Source organism: Cotesia glomerata, linkage group LG6 (genome assembly GCF_020080835.1).
Source record: "Cotesia glomerata isolate CgM1 linkage group LG6, MPM_Cglom_v2.3, whole genome shotgun sequence".
NCBI classification, from domain to species: Eukaryota; Metazoa; Arthropoda; class Insecta; order Hymenoptera; family Braconidae; genus Cotesia; species Cotesia glomerata.
The window spans coordinates 7,241,408-7,257,940 of record NC_058163.1 but is presented as its reverse complement, the minus strand read 5'-3'; the positions used below and the strand labels follow the sequence as shown (position 1 = coordinate 7,257,940).

Genomic DNA, 16,533 nt, shown 5'->3' with positions numbered 1-16,533 from the left:
AATGCATGATCTATAGTTATTTAATACTTCAATTTTTCCAATACATTTAAAAACTATACTTATAAGAACGGTTTTGTTAAAATAATAAGAGACGAGATAATTGACAACTATGTTGTAGTAACAAAATCATTTTTTTTTGCTTTAACAAAATGATTTTGTTGTCATGACGAATTGATTTTGTTGCCAAGAACAGTTGTAAAATTCTGAGAAGCTTTTATCCAAAATTTCCATTAAAGTTATGATGTAGAATTTTTTATAGTTGTAAAAATTGAAAAATCCTGGATATGGTTCACTCTGCAGACTATATTCCCGAAACTTCCTGTTATATTCAAGTTCAATACACTCATAAACTTTCCTATTGTAACATTTGTAGCTCTTCAAGCTCAAGATGCAACTTCGAGCTCGAAAATCTAGTTGCTATCTTGAAAAATTTGTTTTAGTGCGTAGCTACATCAAAAAATGTTTTTAACTGAATGACATGTAAATTTTTTATTTTACAGATCCCAAATCACTTAATGTGGCTGTGTTTCTTCTACCTGTTCTTCCACTCTTACTTAAACCTAATGGGTGAATTACTGCACTTTGCCGATCGCAACTTCTACGGCGACTGGTGGAATGCTAATAATATTGACACATTCTGGCGCACATGGAACCTAGCGGTTCATCGATGGGCTGTAAGGTGAGTTAAGTACCTTATACTATAGGTACACACTGATAACAATCGTTTTAAATTTACCTTGAGCACCAGCACAAGTGTACTCGCCATTCAATTTCCTTTATCCTCATTCGATATTCCTATTGTGTTCCCTAAAGTCAGTTAAGTCGTACTTGCAATAGTTTCAGCAGTAATATATTTCACACATGCATACACCCATACATACGTTTACAATATCAGTGTAAGTTAGTGGATGTGATATCCATACAGTTATATTTGGAGAACACGGAAGCTCCTCTTCACAATCTTCTGTCTCAACCTCATTTTCTCATTCCGAGGATCTCGGATGTAATCTCTACAGTGATGAAGCTTCCTACAAAGGTACCCCTCCTTCATTCGGGGTGGGGAATGCCAGAGAAAACCAGAAAGACAGCGTAGACTGAGCGTTCTACATGTATGAAGATAAAAAGATGTAGACATTTCACATCGTTAAATGTTTGATCGAAATTCTTATTCACTTAATTCTATCACAGGTTTTCCCAAGCTACCAAAGGGAAAACTAATTCATTTTTTTAGTTACCGTATTAACTACCCACAGTAGCGTTTCTCGAGTACGTGTTTCTGTGCAAAGGGATATACTCGTTTTCTTGTTTTGTGGCTGGAGTTTTACGAGTGATTATTATCTCGTTAATTTTTTTCAGGCAAAGTTTGGTTGTGGAAATTATTGTAACTACAGATGAATACAATTTGTCCATTATATTGCCTAATTTATTATAAAAATTTCCGGAGTGGATAATTTTTAATTGATTTAGTTTTTTTATTTTCTAATTTCTATGGTAGAGCGTTTTTTTTTTTTAATTTGAAATTTTATTATTAAGTTCTATTTATCGTATAAGTAGAACAAAAATAGTACATTGTCTCTGAATGAGTACAAATACCGAAAAAAATGAGTACGGTTCTCAATGTAATCAATTTGATACAATTAAACGTAACTATGTCAATAATTTATTAACTTCCCGCTAAGAAAATCGACGATTTTCGAAAAATCGGGAAGTTATTGGTTTTACCCCGTTTTGCAAAAATCGACGTTTCAACAGATCTCCACGCTTTGAAGCCCTCAGAAGCTTTCCTGACTATTTTTATGCATGCATGTATGTGTGTGTGTGTGTTTGTAAACCTTTTATAACTTCTAAACGGCTTGACCGATTTTATCGCAGTTGGTGTCATTCGAAAGGTCTTCGCCAAACTTAAATTTCCTGTAAGTTGGAACCGATTCGGACCAGTAGATTTCGAGAAATCGCAAAAAAAGTGAAAAAAAAAGTTGTTTTTTTTTTCATTTTTTTTTAAATATCTCCGAATTGGCTGAACCGATCGACCTCAAAAACTAATCAGCTCTTAACCTTGAAAACCTGCATCGATCGCCACCTAGAGCGTCAGAATCGGTTGATGCGTTCGTGAGATATCGTTGTCGAAAAAAATCGAAAAAAGTGTTTTTTTTTGTAATAACTCCGAAATGTTTCATCAGATCAATTTTTTTGTTCCAAATTTTTTATAGAGCTTAAAAAACTACATCGATCGCCGCCAACCGCGTGAAAATCGGTCGATTTATTCAAAAGTTACAGCAGTTTAAAAATTTAAAAAATCGTGTTTCATCGAATGTTGATAAGACTTTTGAGCTCGAAGAGCTCAAAAGCATCGCAAAGCTATCTCTTTAAGCTCGATGAGCTCCAAATAACACAAATTGTATTTTTGAGCTCGAAGAGCTCAAAAACGTCATAAGTGCAATTTTAAGCGCCTAGCTAGGTATGGAATTAGCGGGAAGTTACAGGGATGGCCTTCAGGGTCAACCGTTTTTCTAATTTTCATTGTTTACGTTCGGATTTATTAGTGATTAAAAACTCAAAAAGGCATAAATTCAGGACTAGATTTTTTCAACGATATTAATTTTAACTATAAAAATCTATTTTATCAAATAAATACACTGGAGACAAAAATTTTTATTTTTTTCTTCATTATATGATGAAAAATAAAAAATAAATAAATATTTATTTTACGGGTAGTTATTTAGTATTCCTAGTTTTTCCGGTCTTCAAACAACAAAGTACTCGCCATCAAACGTGTTTATATTTTTACTTTGGCCTGTTGCCATTACAAAGTTAAATAAATTCCATAAAATTTCTTAAGGTCAAACATATTCAAATTTATCGGTAGTCAAATAAAAAAAAATTTATCTTCTATTCATTTTATCTGTATTGCTCTAAGTACCGAAAATATTGTTCGAATTTGATGTTTCTACCGAATTTAAATTAAGAGTTTTTTAAAAGATACTAAAAAAATCAATTTGCTGATAGCAAAAATTAAAAAATGAAAACTTCAGATAAAAAATAATTTAGAAATATAATATTATATTCGAACGCGTATGTATTCAGAACTCGTTCCATTCACACTAAAACCTCTTAAGCGTCTTTTATCACTCGTTGAGAATCTCAGTCTGCGACTGGCACAAGTCCATGGAAGTCTATTCTATGAGAGTAAAAAAAAGTAGAAGGGAAGAGATAGTAGTATAAAAATAAAAATTAAATTAAAAAAAAGAATAAATACATAAAAATAAAGTCTTCTTAGGTTAAACGAGAAAGTTGAGGTTAGTCTTTACAGAATGTTAGAGCCTCTTCTTACGAGATGGTTTGTAATGGAAAAAGACGATACACATCGCAACGCTTTACACTCAAAACTGCTTATAGTACTCTCAGATCTTACTTATAATGTCTCTACTCTGCATCGCAATGAAATTCTACTATAAAATGAAAGACCGAAATAGTTTAAATAGATGAAAGATAGAGAAATATGAATGAAATAAAAGGCCGAGAAATATTACTTAGAGGTCATAAAAAAGAATCTGAGAGATGTTACTTCTTTTTAACCTAAGAACCTCATTTTGTTATTATTTAGTTTCTTACAGTCATAAATTATTCTCGATTTTCTGTTTTGCGTATCTTCAGTAACAAACTCGCCATATTTTAATCTCATAATATTTTTTTCATCATACTCGGTCAGTAAGTTCACTTTTCGAGCACTTGGTGGCGTTCGCAAAGGTACTGTGAGGGGATCACACTCACACACGTTAAACAAATACTCACACACCGAGCAGACTCGCGCAGGCACACGGATATAAAAATAAACAGTCTACCAACTGTAAAGAGTTTTATCCGTACGGTTGGCATTTCATTATAATTATTATATATTAATAATAATAATAATTATTATTATTGTTATTATTACAAAACTTAAGTTCTACGCATTTGACTCCAAGTGCATTCAAATAATCTAATAATCATTTTTTACTAGTTTTTCTCCGTGTGTCGATAAAATTTCACCTTTTCGGCTATATCGCGTAAATTACTATTGCACGCTTCATAATATTTTGGCTCAAAATTTCAATCACCGCGATCATATTTACATTGCAATCGCAGGATAATAAAAATGTATAAATATCAAAAAAACACGAAGCATAAATAAATATACCCGATGGCTAAAAATAGTAATTTATGTCATAATAATGGGTCTCAATTAGTATGTGCATATGAATTCTTGTTGTAAACACTTTAAATGCTAAAATATTCAATGAATTGACACTATTTTTTTTTTTTAATTAGCTTCAGAAAGGCCCTGAGTGGGAACCTATTGGAAATCGTTCCCTAATTCGGTGTCGTTCAATTATAATTAATAAAAAACGAAAATATTGTGGTCTTTTGTGTTTCTTTGTCTATGTATCATAAAGTTTAGTCTCAGGTTACTTGTAGTCATTATTAATTAGCTGATTTATAGTTTGAGGGCATGCACCTCTTCTTTATCCTATGACTGACCAGCCGCAAAATATTTGAAATTAATATCACGTCGCACTATTTGTTTAATTTTTCATACAAGTGTTTAAGACGCACATTTACTATTTTTTATTATTTTTGTTCTTTTTTCCGCCAATAACAGGTTAATTTTTCTTTTTTTTCGATGTACTTGATAATACAGCAAACTAATTAATTTTTAAAAATGACTTTCATTGAGGCTTTAGCGATCTAGTAAATATTTAATTGACTTTATTTTACAGTAAACTTTGATCGAATTAAACTAAAATCGAGTGATTGAGTTTCAATTTCACAGTCTGATCAATATTTATAAATTAACGTCTGAGAACTTTTCTCACGTGTTTAACAAATCTTATCCATAATGGCTCGATAAATGGATATATTAAAATTAGATTTTTTGCGTTTCAGACATTTATATATTCCAGTGGTTGAAATGGGTTATAGCAAAAAGACAGCCAGCGTGACTGTATTCTTCATAAGTGCATTCTTTCATGAGTACCTCGTCAGCGTGCCGTTAAAAACTTTCAAAATTTGGGCGTTCATGGGCATGATGGGTCAGGTACGTTACAATTCAAAAAAATTATTAATTATCAATTAATTATACAGTTTAATGGTGAAAAAATGCAAACCGAAACAAAGATAAAATTTCAATAAATAAATTTCATGTATTTCAAAAATAATTAATTCACAATTTTATATAAAAAATTAATTAAAAAAGAATTTCACGAAATTTTTGACATTTACACTGTAATGTTATCACTATAGCTCTCGAAAAACAAAATAAATTAACTTGATTTATTTTTTCTTCGGTTTGGAAATTCAACGTGCAGGGCCAGTTTGACAATCATTGTTTAATTATTATTTATTTAATCGTAAATAAAAAATTTCTACTATAATTTTCTCACAATTTTTATTTATTAAGTATATATATATATATATATATATATATATATATATATATATATATATATATATATATATATATATAGATATATATATAGATATATATATATATATAAATATATTTGTAATATTTTTTAGACGTCAAGTTCCGTATAAGTTCATGTGTGCATGCATTTCTATCAATTGTAATTGACCTTTTGCAACGCTTAAGGGCGTTTTTGACTTGCAAGATAGCTCCAAGTCGCGGAAAGATTTAAACAAACATCAAAAGTGAATTGTAAAGAGTCAATTTTTCATAATTTTCATTTTTGCAATGCACAGTGAATCATTTTTATTCTAATTGTCATATAATTAAGTAAAATCCACAGATTCGGTAAAATCTGGCGCCAAGTTCCGTTCAAATCTGCTGTAAACGAAGCGCCAGACTACCGACTGTGTTTACTGTAAGCAGAACGGTATTTTGAGGTTGCAAAATTTTATTTAATTCTACGGTACTTTTTTTTCCTAAATTGTATATTATAACAGTAATTCATACTTTATTTGACTGTTATTAATTAATTATATTCACTTATAACAATTAATCTACTTGAAATTATTAAATTTAATCAGCACAAACTATAGCAACGCAAAAATTTCGATCCTGACTTTTTTTTCGATGGGCAAAATGATCTGCCACAGACTAAATAATTCGAGAATGCATAGTAATCCTTCATTAGATGGGAAACTACAGTTAAAAATAGATATATCACAGCTTGCATCTACACCCACCAGGGTGCGCTGGAATTATTTTTACATAAACTGTAGTTTCAAGGGGATAGTTTGCTATAAAAAATGCAACCAACGCGAGATTTAATTAAGTTGGTACCAATTGTAAATTTTTATTATAATTACAAAAAATACTAAAATCCGAACAAAAACAGTTTCACTGTAAAAAAATCGCGCCAAGTCCACATTCATAAGACTATTAAGAAAAAAAAATTTGTTTTTTTCTTTACAAAAATATATAAAATAAAAATTAAAAATCCAAGTAACCGATATGATTGTTTATGATTTTCGGAAATTAAAAAATTTTGTTATAAATTTAAAAATTAAGAAAAAATTTTGGAACGTACTTGGTGTGCGTCATTGTGTATTTCAATTTTTTAAATTTTGCAACCGCGCACACTAAATACGTTCCAAACTTTTTTTCTTAATTTTCAAATTTATAACAAAATTTTTTTTAATTTCCGAAAATCATAAACAATCATATCGGTTACTTGGATTTTTTAATTTTTATTTTATATATTTTTGTAAAGAAAAAACAAATTTTTTTTTTCTTAATAGTCTTATGAACGTGGACTTGGCGCGATTTTTTTACAGTGAAACTGTTTTTGTTCGGATTTAAAAATCAGAAATAATTTCCAGGTTTTTACTCGAAAGTTGTATTTATAATCGTTAATTTGGAAATTTTTTATATGATTTGAACATTTAACGCATCAGGATTTAAATTAACCAAAAATTTTTTTTTAATCATGACAATTTATTTTACGAAAAAAAAAAAAATCGAAAAAAATGTTTTTTACATATTTAAAACGAATTAAAAATTATTACTTACATATAAAATTTTTTTCTTCGCGAAAAAGTGATTGACGAAAAAAGCTATGTTTGCCCGTTAAAGCATTGACGATAAATAAAAACCCTCATTAATACCAGAGTAATATCATTCGCAAAGTACTACGAGACCAAAAACTTTAATCCTCATCAGTGGTCTTAAATATTTAAATCATAACTTCTTAAGCGTCTTACCGCATTAGTTTTACATCTTAAGCCTGTTCACTTGATATTTTATTCCATAAATATTGAAATTAAGGTATCTTTGAGTATTTGCAAAGTATTAATATGAACAATAAACATAAACACATATGTGATATTTGTTATAGATTCCATTATCCTTCATCAGCAAACACGTGGAGCGGAGGTTTGGCGCCAGATGGGGTAATATCGTTGTCTGGTCGAGCTTGATAATCGGTCAACCCCTTTGTATCATGGTCTATTATCACGACTACGTAGTAGAACACTTTGGAGAAACACTACTCGAAGATCATTCGATTGTCTAAGGATCATTGCCATTCAATTATTATTAATTGTATTGGCCAATGATCCTCATTAATTCTACAACGTTACTGAATACCGTTATTGTCGGATGTCTAATTGTTGGATACTGTTTACATTAAACAATAAATGAAATTATTAACTTTGGTAATTGTTGTAGTTTGTTTTTCTTGTCTGGGTCCTTTATTCAACCAATAATAATGTAGAAATTATATGTTGTGATAACAAAATACGCTAAAATTCGTATTTTAATAACTTACAAATTAAATTAAATATGATTATTTCGGAAAATCTTAGTAAAAGTATCTTTTTTAGCGTCTTAAGGAATCAAAAAAAGTCCAACAAATTTCAGAATAAAACTGATCTGAAGTTTCGAATGTTTTTCACAGAAAGAGATTAAAAAAAAACAACATTGATAAAATGAATATGACTCTAATGTGATTCAAGTCTAAAATAAAAAAATAATTAAAAAATATTTAGTTTTTTTTTTTTTTTTTAATTTATTGAAAATGTAAAAACTCCAATAAACACTCAGTAATTAAAAATTTATTTATTACCTAAAAATTTTTTCGTAATTTTTAAGTAGTGAGTAAGGTATTATTTAAAGAGTTTAATATTCTACTGTCAAGTGAAAAATCAATAATAAATTATCTTCTAAGGATAATTACTAATTTATCTCAAGCAATCAATCACAATTAATACTTCCTTTATCAATATTTAAATTTTTGGAGAGTGTTTCTATCAACATTTCAATATTTGAAAAAAATTGTCTGAAGTATCTGGAGCAAAACTTTTACGTTTCAGGTAAATATTTAACATATTATATTGACATAAAGTTCCAGCTTTTTACTATTTTGAATACGTGAGAGTCTGGTGTTACTTGTGTAAATTTTACTGGGTTCATAAAAATGATAATTAGCGCACTTCAAAGAATTAACTAGCGGACCTAGTTGACGTGTTCCTTGCAAAAGGTACGACACAAATACAAACGATACTTTTTTCACTATAAGTTGTGGGTGTCATGGGCAACTAATTTAAAACAAAGTCATACGTTTGCAAGCATTTAATTTAGTCGACAACATGACTTCAAACTATTCAGTTGCTTCCTCGTGAGTTGGAATCGTTTTGCATTTTTTGAGAAGTAATAATAATTTCTGACAATTTCTTTTAATTTTTCTAGTTTGATCTAAGATTATTTTTCTGAATTGATCATCAACAGCTTAACAATGCAATTCATAAAGATCATTTTATGCTGCTGTTGCAAAGTTACTGGTCACTTTTCAAATGTAAGCAGAATACACACCAGAAATCAAAACGCGCCTCATCACCATACGGTAAGTTGATTACTTTTTAATAGTATATTACACACCGAGGGAAGTAAAGTAACAAATGTCTCAGATCACATGTTATTGTTGGCCGAGGCGAAGCCGAAAACACAAAAAATAGTGTTTTATCAAACTTCTATCAAACTTTTGAGCTAGAAGAGCTCAAAAGCATACAGAAGCTATTTTTTTGAGATCGTAGAGCTCAAAATAACACACAAATTGTATTTATGAGCTCGAAGAGCTCATAAACGTCATAAGTGCAATTTCAAACGTTTAGGTATAAAATTGGCGGGAAGTTGCAGGGATGGCCTTCAGGGTCAACCGTTTTCCTAATTTTTTAATTTTCAAACTGCTATAACTTTTGAATTAATTAACCGATTTGCACGCGGTTAGCGGCAATTGATGTAGTTTTTTGAGCTCTATAAATAATTTTAAACAGAAAATTGATCTTATGAGAAATTTTGGAGTTATTACAAAAAAATACTTTTTTCGATTTTGACGCTTTTGGTGGCAATCGATGGGGGTTTTCAAGGTTAAGAGCTAAATAGTTTTTGAGGTCGATCGGTTCAGCCAATTCGGAGATATTAAAAAAAAATGAAAAAAAAAAACAACTTTTTTTTCACTTTTTTTGCGATTTCTCGAAATCTACTGGTCCGAATCGGTTCCAACTTACAGGAAATCTAAGTTTGGCGAAAACCTTTCGAAAGACACTGACTTCGATCAAATCGGTCAAGCCGTTTAGAAGTTATAAGAGGTTTACATACACACACACACACACACACACACACACACACACACACACACACACACACACACACACACACACACATCGTAAAAATAGTCAGGGAAGCTTCTTAGGGCTTCAAAACGTCGAGATCTGTTGAAACCTCGATTTTTGCAAAACGGGGTAAAAACAATAACTTCCCGACTTTTCAAAAATCTTCGATTTTTTTAGCGGGAAGTTAAAAATCGTGTTTCATCGAACTTTGATGAAATTTGAGCTCGAAGAGTTTAAAAGCATGGGGAAGCTATTTCTCCGAGCTCGGAGAGCTCAAAATAAGACATAAACTGTATTTTTGAGCTCGAAGAGCTCAAAAAGGTCATAAGTGCAATTTTAAGCGCCTAGGTATGGAATTACCGGGAAGTTACAGGGATGGCCTTTAGGTTCAACCGTTTTCCTAATTTTTTTTTTTTTCGTTTCAATGTAACAATAAAAATTTTCTTGTTAGAATAACATCAGACAAGCTATGGTAACAAATTATTACATAGCTGAAACTGGCTCTTAATTCATGTGAAGCTAAGTATTGTTTACTGATAATAACGACAACAAATATTGATATTCTACCGTCAAAAAATTGATGTATTAAATTGTTAATTTTAAGAAATTCTTACACGGAGAAAAAAATATCGTTAGAATAAGGATACGTATCATTATTCTACACTGAGAAAACAGTTCATTTAAATGAAATGAGGCTCGTTAACTCTAAATAAATCTCTTATTTAAATATCACAAGAAATATTTATTTGATACAAATAAATTGATTTATTTGAGACAAAGTTACAGTATATTTGAATGAAATCCAGATTTGTTTATAGTTAACAAATATTTCTTAGGTGCTAACAATGACATATTTCAACCAAATCAGATTTGTTAACTATAAATAAATGGTATGTTTGAATATACTCAAAGCAATGATTTTTAGTTTTAGGTTAGGAAAGTAGTAAAAGTAGACATATCGAACGTTTGGGGTTAAATGGGCACTTCTTTTGAAACTATTAATTGTACTGTAATTAACAATAATACTAAAGTTAGTCGACGTTTTTATATTTTAATTTTTTTATTTATTTATTAAATTTAAACTAGAAAATATTTTTTAACAATTGCATTTATAATTTTTCAAGTTTTTTACGAATGAAGTTTTTTAATAAAAAATTTCTTTCGAAACAATTTTTTCAATAAAAAATATTCTAAAAATTTTTAGATGTCAGCTAACTTAATTTTCAGAAATTAACAGACATCTGTCAATTTTTAGGACTTTTATAATAATAAAATTTTAATTAAAAAATTCCACGTTTAAAAATTAAAAAGAAAGTGCAAATTTTTTTTTTTAATGTTTTTTATCGCTGATCTGTAATAAAAATTAAAAAAATTGACAGATGTCTGCTAACTTCAGCATCATAATTATTAATGTCTGTTATAGTTAACTATTCCAATACATATATTTGTCTAAGCATATATATATTTTTTTTTATTTTCTTTATTTCTATAAAAATTAAACAAACACATTTGTAAAATGAGTTAATTCTCATTATTTACTTTTTACAAATCACGTCGAGAAATAACAGTAGCGTCCGCAGCGGCACCAGGCGTAATTTACTTAAAGTGAGATTTGTTAATAGTTAACAAATCTTTATTTGAATGAAATAAATAAGTCGATTCAGTTAAATAAACCAAAACGAAGTAGTATTCAAAGTAATATATATTTGAATGGACGAAATTTGTTAACATTAAATACATATTTTTAATTTATTTCAAATAAATCTGCGCATTTGAGCCAAACAAACTGTTTTCTCAGTGTAACTATACGCCGTATAGTCATTTTTCTTAGAGATACGCTGTATAGCTAACTCAGCTATACAGCGGATCATCAAAATGATGATCTGTATTATTATCTTACCGTTACATTTAGTTAATTCAACTATACAGATCCTCACGTTAACAAAACAGTGGCCTATTTTGAAGAAACTACATATATTTACAAGAACTATTCTCTGTATGCTTAAGTCAAACAAATGAATCCTTAAATCAGAAATCCAGATCGTTATTTTAAGAAAACGTCATTTAAAGATACATTGGATAGTCATTTTAACAATATTTTTTTTTTCCGTGTATAAAAGATAAAGTACCCAGTTGTTAAACAGGTTTTAAAGTAAAACGCATTTGACCCTACTTTTAATATATAGAGATGTAATTATTAGTTCAAATTAGTGATTTTCATGAAATATATAAACAATTTTGAATTGATTGCAGCGCAAAATCAAGCTGATAATTGAATATTTCTATTTTGACAACGTTATTAAGATAGACTATAAAAAAAGTAGTAGTTGAACAATCAATTTTGACAAACCGCAGTAGTTGAACACTCCGGGAGCAGTACTTGAACTAATAAAATATGTGGAAATAGGCACAGCAAAAATCTTTAACATTTTATTGAAATATCAAAACAATTATAGCATATTATTGATTAATATTAAAAATAATACTATGAATATTTAATATATTTATCTAAAAATGAGAAATATTTGTTTTTTAATTACATTTTTATGAATGGCAAAGCAAATTTTCAATTATAAATCAAAAAAACTCAATTCAAAACGTTCAATAATTTTTAACTACACTAATTTTTAGCTATTAAATTTATTTAATTTGCAGTAATTAATACAAATCACAATGATGATCACTAGTCTATAAACCTATTAGAGGTTAGAGTGCTATTAAAATTATACGGCCCCAGCTTATTCAAGTTCTGGGTATCGCTTTGAAAATTTGGAGATATAAGTAGACGCTAAAATTTAGTATAAAAATTACAGTGCCTTTACAAAAAATATGTATTATTTAGAAAAAAATATTTCATTGGGTCGTACAATTTTTTTACTTAAAATGATGATGTACCGTTTTTTTTTACTGATTGTTCGGTTTACGGTTTAGTACCTTTTTCATAAAAAAATAGCATCTATCGGCTACTGTCGACTTGTCAACTCTTAAATTTATGAAAATATAATTGTTTTGATTTATACACAGAAAAAAAGGTTCACTTGAGCCAAGGATATATTTTTCTTCCTAATTATTTTCTTGAACAAAAAAAAAATTTTTTTTTGACACAAGAATTTTCACTTATTCCAACAAAATTAATTCTCTTGCTTTAAGAAATACGTATTTTTATCCAAGAAAATGTATTCAAGTCAAGAAAATCTTCTTGTTTTAAGGAAATTCAGCCTCTTGCTCGAAAAAATTTAGTTCTTGATAGAAGTAAATTTTCTTGCCGAGAAAATTTCTCTCTTGCTCCAAAAAATTAAATATCTCGATAGAAGTAAATTTTCATTAATATTTTTATTGATTAACATGTCAAATGGGAAGATCAAATAATATTGAATCATTTTTTTTCATTCAATATGTATAATTGCACGCTAAAATAATATAAAATGGGTATCAAATATACAAGAGAAAAATTTTCTCAAGGTGAAAAAATTTTTTTCTCAGCTGAAGTAGGTGGCGCTACTTCCCTAAAGTATCAAAAAATCTTGATCAAATATAAAAATTTATTGTATCAAGTATTTATGATAATTTGAATAAAGAAAAAATTATTTCCACCAAGAATAGAATTTCAAGAAAAATTTTTACTTCGGCCAACACAACTTCGGTCTTCCTTCAGGCACCCGAAAATTTTCTTGAGCCAAGAATTTTGTTCTCCATGGAGATGATATGAATCATATGATATGAATCATATCATGAGATGATATGAATCATATATAATTATATATGGATTATTAATAATTATATATAATTGCACATAATCTTTTTTACCCGGGCAGTCAAGAAATTTTTTTTTCTGTGTAATTGAAAAAACGTACAGAAATCGATTACTGTATCATTGAATAATCATAACATAAACATATTACTCATAATAAATATACGAATTTTGTATTAGAACAATTCGAAAAGTCTGTTCAAGTTCTGGTCTCATTTTTATAAATGACCTGTAAAGTAATCAATTTTCGTCAAATCTAGTTGAATTAAAATGATAAAAAACCCAAAATTGACTTTAATAAAACCATAAACCGTTAGCCTATCTATAGAAGAATATTATTAACAAAAACGTCAAAACTTAACTAAAAGTTGGGTTTTAACAGGAAGTTAGTAAAGTGGCATCACAGCCGTGTTGTAAAAGAACACGTTCTCCTCTTGCTCGTTCACGCTCGAGACTGCGATGTGGTCCCGGCAGCTTTTCCTCGGTCTCTTGCTGTTCGCTGAATAACCCTCCCCCCACACCTTCACCTATTCTGTACCTCACTATACCTATAGACTGACGCTTGCGTGATGCATCCGACACGCTTAACACTGGCACCCCTATATCTATATACATCCCGTATACAGATATGTTGTATTCCCAGTAAGCCATGACGGGGAAAGGGAACCGTTGATGCCTATAAGGGCGGTTGCTCCGCGACGATTCTGCAGTAAGCGCCGCGACGTCTACTGTTATACACGACGTCTAATTATCACGCTGACGGCCTTGTCACGAGGAACGACCGTTTATCATCCCGAGATTTATTTTTTACGTGAAAACTGATAAATTGGTCGGATTTTTTGGTAAATTCAAGTCATCTTATTTTAACAATTGTTTTTGATTAACCAAAGGATTTTTGTTACATGAGTATCACGTTTTGCAAGTGTTGTGGAGTGATAACGATGGATACTGAAGGTAAATTATTTTTTAATATTTAACAAGTAGTGCAAAAAATATTCATAAATTTCTCAGACAGAAAAAAAATTAAAGGAAAAATAAACAGTCTTAAAAAATTATTTTTTGTCTTGACCTAAACGAAAAACTTAGTATTGAATTTTTATTCGTAAGAAATATGCTTGCTTCAATTACCCATGCAAATGAAATTTTTGATTCATTATGAAATTTTAATTTTGACAAAAAATAAAATCTTATAATAAATTTGGCTTTAAAGTATTGTAATATTTTTATAAAAATTTTAAACGAAAAATAGACTAAATTCCATAATTTTTTTATGTCAAATGTGAATTCCAGATTATATGACAATTTTTTATATTTATTTTTAATCTTTCCACACAAACTTATTTAAAATATTACTTACACATCAATGTTTCAATTCGATCTTGACATAAAATCATTTATTATGTCCAAAAAATTTTATAAATTTCGATTCACTAATTTTTTTTGTTTTTTCAATTTTATTAAAAAATTATAATTTTTTTATACTAAATTTTTTACAAACTTGTATTTGTTTAAAAATCTGAATCTCATATAAAATTCATGATCAATCACAAGTTTTTTTTGCACGAGTACTTTCAACTTATAACTTTTCACAGAAAATTCGAGCTTGTTTACTTAATTTTCAGTAAAAGAGAAAAATGAACCGGCTATGGATTTATTAGTTATTTATTTTTAATATCAAGTATTGACATGTATAATTTTGATATAATTCAACGTTAATATAAACGAATTTATCTTATACTGGTTATATAATTGATGTTTTAAATTAAATGGTCATGACTGATCAAAATAGATAGGTCAGTTATTGTTAACATCGAAAATTTTTGTGACAGCATAATCCTTTTAGTGTAATGAAAAAATTGGATTTCAATTTTTTTTTTTTGGTACTGTTTATAATTAGTCATTGCAAATAGCATTAATTTGATTGACTAACATGAACAAATATCTTATCTGTCATGTCTTTTTTATGGAACAAACTATTTGTAGTGTTCCGTTAGATTGATGATATGACACCTCCCCCTTGCCCTTATCATGAACTATTCAACTTTTTTTACAATATGAGTAATTTAGACCTAAAAAATTGTTTTGCAATGTGATACAATCGATTGATTAGAGTGACTTTGATTACAAATAAAATTTAATAATTCAAAAATTTTTTTTAACATTTTTTTGATAAAAAAAATTTCAAGTCATAGTTTTTCCCGTTCCTTAACATCGCAATAAAACAAAGAATATTAAACAGCGTACATAAGTAAGAAACTTTTTTAAATAAAAGTTTTAGAAAAGTTATAACTCAATCTCTATTTTTGCCGAGCAAAAATTATTTAAATGCAATACTTTTCTCTCAATTTGCCGGGAAAATTACGCTAAGTAACAAAGTGTAAATTAAACTAGAAATTAAATTATTCACATCAAAAGCTATTTCATAATATTAATGTTCTTTTAACACAAGAAAAAATATATATTTTCCCAGTATCAAAATAGTTGAATTATTCCGTGCCTTTCCGACTATTATACTGAACACATGTCAAATGTATATTTGAAATGTTTCACGAAATTCCATGCTCGTTGAGTATCAGCGTTCAAACATTTATCGTTGAGCTCAGTTTGTACTACAACGAATCAAATAGTTTATTTTATTGAATTTAAGTACTCTTTGTTTTACGGATTGTTTCAATTATTTCTGTTCAAATTTCCATCGTTTGAATTTTCATGAGTGCTTGGTAATTCACAACTAATCATATGGTTTAATATTACGTTATTTATAAATGGTTTGTTAAAATAAGTGAAGTCGGGAATGCAGACAATATATTGTAGTAATAAACGCGTTTTCAGACACTGAAAAAAAATTAAATTGATTTAAAGGGTACATTGATACTTTTGTTTATGCCGAAGCCTTATATAATAGATTTTGCTTTTCAATGAAAAAGTTATTCGCTTCGTTCGAATTCTATTGTAATATTAATTGAAAGAAAATTTATTGGACTAAAAATAATAAGTTTATTAATTCAAGAACAATTTTGAAGACGATCATGTACTTGGTTCAAGGATTTTTTTTTCTATAAACAAACCGATTTTTTAACTTAACTAAACTATTTTGTAGAACTAGCTAAAGGGTTCTGCTAAAATAACAAAACTGTTTTGTTTATGTAAATATATATAACTTATTATAA

At 28.7% G+C, this 16,533-nt stretch overlaps 1 protein-coding gene across 1 annotated transcript in view; it reads left to right on the top strand.

Annotated features, from left to right (window-relative positions):
* LOC123268155 (diacylglycerol O-acyltransferase 1) overlaps positions 1-7,660 on the top strand; it is a 246,513-nt gene extending 238,853 nt beyond the window's left edge. Inside the window, exons 10-12 of the mRNA XM_044733045.1 lie at positions 501-679; positions 4,924-5,074; positions 7,338-7,660. Coding sequence (XP_044588980.1) covers positions 501-679; positions 4,924-5,074; positions 7,338-7,514 — 507 coding nt within the window. The 3' untranslated portion in view covers positions 7,515-7,660. The remainder of the gene's footprint in view (positions 1-500; positions 680-4,923; positions 5,075-7,337) is intronic.
* Positions 7,661-16,533: the final 8,873 nt, after the last annotated feature.